The 5,927-nt window shown below is 34.2% G+C and overlaps 1 protein-coding gene across 2 annotated transcripts; it reads left to right on the forward strand.

Moving 5' to 3' along the window:
• The first annotated feature begins 210 nt into the window (after nt 1–210).
• Nucleotides 211–4,572, forward strand: LOC136061945 (uncharacterized). Of its 2 annotated transcripts, none has more exons than XM_065760420.1 (7): nt 211–358; nt 457–507; nt 1,266–1,467; nt 1,633–1,826; nt 2,911–2,995; nt 4,070–4,135; nt 4,228–4,572. In XM_065760420.1, the coding sequence occupies exons 3-7, from the start codon at nt 1,384–1,386 to the stop codon at nt 4,318–4,320; spliced, it is 522 nt and encodes a 173-aa protein (XP_065616492.1). In that variant the 5' UTR covers nt 211–358; nt 457–507; nt 1,266–1,383; the 3' UTR covers nt 4,321–4,572. The 2 variants fall into 2 exon arrangements, with proteins under 2 accessions (XP_065616492.1, XP_065616491.1); XM_065760419.1 differs by having other exon boundaries at nt 211–346.
• Nucleotides 4,573–5,927: the final 1,355 nt, after the last annotated feature.

Below are 5,927 nucleotides of genomic sequence, written 5' to 3' on the forward strand. Positions count from 1 at the left end.
TTTTTTTTTTTTTTTTTTTTTTTTTTTTTTTTTTTTTTTTTTTTGTGCGTGTGGCACGTAAAAAAAAGTAAATGAACAATCCATTTAAAAAAATGACCCATTTTTGACCCGGTCTCAAATAAACCAAAAGCAATCCGATCAAATCCAAACCCGTTTGACTTTGACCCGACCCATTTGGCATGAATAATTTTGACGACAAGACAAAATTAGATTTTGATTAAAAATATTTGGCAACGCCAATCCGATGCTCTAATCTCAAATCTCCGGTCTTCCCCACGCTGAGCCCCCTCTCTCACTCTCTCTTCTCGCCTTGCTGCCGCCGGCGGCTCTCGCCGATCTTCTTCCGGCAAGCTCTTGGGTCTTTGCCCTTTTTGTCTTTCTTCGCTCTCTCTCTCTCTCTCTCTCTCTCTCTCTGTTAATCTCATGTTTGTTTTGCTCACTATCTCTCTTTGTCAGGTTTTTCGGTTCACTCTCAGCTCTCTCTCTCTCTCTCTTCGGCTAGCAAAGGTAAGTTCTTTCTTTGTTAGATTATTATGTGTTATGTGTTGGCTTGTTCAGTAAAATTTACTCATTTAGTTTGGGTTTCGATGACTTTGAAGATACATATATTTTAATGTCAAGTTCATTATTTTCATTTTGAATATGGAAAAAGAGCTGAGAACATGTAAATGAGAGAAATTATATTATTATCCAGCTCCTTGGTATGATTATTTTGTTTATTTTCCGGTTTTTTTGTTTGGGGTTTGTGGGTTTTTTTTTTTTTTTTTTTATAAATAATTTTTGTTTGGTTATGAATATTGAATTTTGGGTCTGTTTGGTTATTGAGAAAATGTGGGAGAGGAAAAGATTATATGGGGGTATCTGGATGATGAGATGAGGCAATATAGAAAATGGAGAGAGATTTTTCTAGAAAACTCTATCACCGAATCCGAACACACCTCTAGATGTATTCATGTGGAGTATAAAAATGTTTATACACGTTAGGCTGCCCTGTTAAATTCAAACACATAGCTGCATTGAATTTAATTGTTGTTGGACATGATAATGTTGTTTGTGTTTTATTGGTCAATGTAACCAGGCGTTTGAATTTAATTACGAACCTAATGTACTGTACATAAATTATTGTACCTAAATTTTGTATAAATAATTTCAAAAAAAAAAATTTATAGACAATTCTAATACCAATGTTCTTTTGTTTTTCAATGAAAACTAGGATCTTAGGATCTTCTATCAATCCATTAAGTCCCTCTGCTGATTTTGTGTAGGATCCCGATCATAATAATCTTGCACAAGGCTCTGCTACTAAATAAGTTGGGTCTCTGCTAGGGTTGCACACAGGTTAGAATTGTGCATCTTTGAACTCAGAGGCAAACATTCAGAGATATGGCGAATCAAGGTGCAAAGAAGCGTAGGGAAGAGAATGCTCGACACATGAAGAATCTCCAGCGCCTCATCATCGCCTGCAATGTATGCCTTCTCGTGCTATCATTTCCTTATTTACTACTACGATCAATCACTCAGCTAGCATTGTTCCTTGGGATAGTTAATTGGTTAACCTTGAATATTTGCATCATGATGTTTATTTTGCTATCTTAATGCATTACATTGATGGTCTAATTTGTGCTTATCTAGGTTATCTTTATCTTGGTAAGGATGCTGATCTTCCATTCAACTTTCACCTGGAAGCATTGGATTGGTCTGGTTCTCACATCTGTGGCTTATGCAATTCCCTATCAACAAATTGCCAATATGGCTCAACCTAGTTATGATGATAATGGGGAGCTTCTTGATGGCGGGTTTGATATGAGTACTGGTGGCGTTTGTGGGTGTGTCTCCTTGTGCCCTCCTTTGTGTGTGTGTGCATGTGTAAAATGCATGCTATGGCTTCATATATATTTTTATCCAAGAGGAACTTAGTTCTTGTAAACTTGCATGACTGCAATTGGTTCTGCTTGCTAAAATAGGTAATGCAGGATGTGTCCTGGGCCCAGATTTTGAATCTTCAAGAAGTTTGTTCCATAAGATATATATCATGATATTTCAAAATTAAAATTGAGGATCTGATAGTGACATACTCCTCAGACCTTATAATAGAAGGTTGTTTGGTTGCTGAAGCAACTCTATGATGTGGCCCCAAATGTTATTCATTTAATGATTAGATGTGTATCCAAAGTTCTGTGCAATGCTGAACTTAGATTTGATGCTAGCTGTTAGCTGACATGGCTTTTGCAAGAGGGTGCACTTAAAGGAGATTGATTTAATTATAGCCCTCAGTTATCTAGCATACTTCTAAGCTGCAGTTATCTAGCATACTTCTAAGCTGCAGTCTCTATCTAATCAGATATGATCATATGATACTTTTTAGACACTTTTCTATTCTTAAATGATACATAAGCATCTACACTTTCAAGTTTGAAATTTATAAGGTACTTCTTGGTTACTGATTGACACAATTAGATGCACCTTGAATGTTAGGAGATGATTTTTTAGGTTTAGGATAGGGAGGATACAACCTGACATTTATATAGGATAATGTATATATTTATGAACATATATTCCTGCAATCGCGGATCCTAGCTTTGCAAAAAAAATTCATGTTGGCATATCCATATTGTGTAATGCTTCTTTGGTCCTTATGCCCCTTTCTTGTTTTATTCTTAATCTTAGAATTTGGCTTGACAGATATGCTAGCAATTTGATATTAGGGGATTCCTTTTGGAATGAGTTTTAAGGCACTTTTTTTTCACAGATTAGGTAGTCAGAGATGATATTTGAATGTATGGTACTGTAGTTTGTATTTTTGCTCTATCAACATTATAAATTGTAATTATGCCCGGTATCCCTGCTGCCCCTGTTCTAAATTTCAATTAGGAAATAATTATTTGACTCGTATTTGGTAATGTCTTGCAGCTATTTACATGATATAATTTACATTACAAGCTTCGTACAAGTCATGTCCATCATCTCTGCAAAATTTTGGTATATATACTTGGTGGTAAGATCTCTTTACTCATTTTATTTTGGTAAACATGTATTTAGAAATTTTTCTTCTGGGTGAGTGAACGTGAGTTCACATACACATGCTTGTGTTATGCTTTTGGAATGGGGAAGGGCCACCTTACACAAACATTCCTGATTTGACTCAGAATTTTCTGATATAAAAGCTAAAAATAAAAAAACGATTAAAAAAAAGGGCAGTTGCCGTTTTGTCTTTATTGACTAGAAAAAAAAAAAAAAAATACATTTATGCAATTGGTCTATCTCTCCCATTTGACATGATCTGTGTGTCCTTGAGGTAAAACTTAATATAAACATGTCTGAGCAGATGTTGATGATTGGGTAACTGTCATATACCAGCAACTGTTTTGTGAGGTTACTGTATTGCTGAGGCCCACTAAATGTTGCTGTTGTTTGATGTTGAAATAACCTCAATTTACAGAGCCAGAGTACAGCCTGATGGCACGACCTGGGACACCATGTATATCATTAGCATATTCACTACTACCTTATGCTGGACCACTTGATATTCATTTGTATGTACATCTCTGATGATCAATCTGTGTTCATGCTGTTTATAGAAGATACAAGCTCAATCATATCTGATCGACTTATATTGATTAAGTCGATGTAGTGTTTGCTCGAGACAAACTGGCTTGGGAGTTTGTTTGTCCCCATTTATTGATCATTTCAGGCCTGTCTACTTTATGTGATCATATATACAGCACAAACCTCTAGGTGGAGGCTTTCATTATGAATTGTTCAACCTGCTTTTTATGTTTGATATGATATTTTGATCAAATATACAGAACTAACTGCATTGAGGATCTTCTCAAAAAAAAGAAAAAACTGCATTGAGGATCTTCCAACCAAAAGGACAGAACTGTATTTATTATGTTCAGAAGAATTGAAATACATATTTAAGCATTTATAGATTGAAGTTTCGCTAATGTTTACTTTTATAGAGGGAGAAAATTATTTAGTGGTATACTGGAATACTTTTTGAATATCTTGATAGTTAAACAAGGTAGGTTTTGCAAGAACACAGTTAATTTTTCTTGTTGTTTTCCAGATACCAGCATTTGGAGGATATAAATCTTTTGGTTTCATTAGAGGATTCTTGTCACAAGGTTCAGAGGTACCATTTCTTCCCTAGATTTTGTTTTATATTTGAAAGTATCAGATAACATGTACTCGGTATGATTTATTCTATCCTTGTGTCTGAAATAGGGAGACACGGAGGATGAAAAGACCCGCAAGAAGAGGGAAAAGATGGAAAAAAGGGCGTCTAGGGCCAAGTTTGTCAAGACCAGAACTAGGTAGTCTACTTTTGACAATATAAATTAGTTACGGGGTAGCCAATGAGCTTTAACTTAATTGGCACCTCCTCCCCTTGCAAATTCTAGAGGTGCAGTACGAGATCATGGGTTCAAAATCCACTGGTGTTTGTAACTTACCAATCAAAAGAACGTATGAATTCTGTCTTCTCTTCCTAGCAATGAGAAAGACATGGCTACACTTAAAAAATTTATAATACTGGGTAGAAATTGGACTTACTGATCCCAATTTGAATTATATCACCCTGTTTTTTCTTTTTCTTGTACTATATAACTGTTTTGTGATCTTTTCGCATGAAGTAATCTTTTTTAATTAATATTTTTCTTACTCTTATATATATATATATATATAACTTTGTTTATTTTGCTTTAGAAATTCTCGTAGAGAAAACCATCTATACGCTCAAATTCTCCTCATACCATCTATGTATTTTTTCCTAAATATTTCAGTTTTAATTAGCTGACAGTTACATCATGCAATTTGGGTATGACTGCTGAGAATAATATTTATTCTGGAAGTTTTTTGTTAAGTCAGCTAGATGCAACTCTTTTATGCATAGATATAAAATAATCTTGGATTAATTAAATTTTAGGGCAGTTACATCATGCAACTATTCTTCTTTATTATGACAATTTACTTTTTAAAAAGAAGTAATTATAACCTTTTCAATTGAGGGATTAAAATTGGACACACCACATAGGGTCCGTTTGGATTGAGTTTATTGTTGCTGAAACTGAAAACTGAAAATACTGTAACAAAATAATTTTAAAATGTGTAAATAGTACCGTGGGACCTATTTTTAATGAAAAAGTTGATAAAAATTGAGAATTGTGGGACCTGTAAGCAGTGCTCAGTGCACTGTTTCCTGACTGAAAAGTCAAATAATGCGGCTACTGTTTAATGAACAGTGGCCGCACTACACCTAAATGCTTGAAAACCCAAAAAGAAAAAAAGAAAAAGAAAAAAGAAACGCGCTTTCATCAAAATGCAGCCGCTGGACGCCGAATCCAAACGGCCTCATAATAGAGGGATTGAGGGCGAAAATTGTAATGTACGCGAAGCGTTTAGGAATTATTTTAAGAAGTTTTGTGTTTTTTTTTTTTTTTTTTTTTTAATAATAGTTTGGCTATTAGCTTTTTCAAAATTATCTAGCTTTTAACTTTTTGTTACACGGTTAGTATAAAAGTTACCAAAAACTATATCTTTTGATAAATGATATGCAAATAGCTTACTAGAAAATAAGCAATTCCCAAATTAGAGTATTTCATATTTGCCGCAAACTAGTTTTAATTAAATTTGGTCTAAAGATCTCATTTTGTTAGTTTTGCAAATTTACATTAGACGTAATGTTTATTTTTCTACCTTATTTAAATATATTTTTTCTCTCCTTCCTCTTTCACTTGTTACTCTTTTTCTTCCCACAATTTCTTGGCACCGTTACTCGCACAAACCACGAAATCAAGATCGTTGCTCATGATGAATGCGAGAGAGAGAGAGAGAGAGAGAGAGAGAGAGAGTCATACGTGAGAAAAGAAACAAAAAAAATGTTTTTTATTTGATGTGTTGGTGAACATGAATAGTGTCTTAATAAG

Source organism: Quercus suber, unplaced genomic scaffold (assembly GCF_002906115.3).
Source record: "Quercus suber isolate HL8 unplaced genomic scaffold, Cork oak 2.0 scaffold_366, whole genome shotgun sequence".
Classification (NCBI taxonomy): domain Eukaryota; kingdom Viridiplantae; phylum Streptophyta; class Magnoliopsida; order Fagales; family Fagaceae; genus Quercus; species Quercus suber.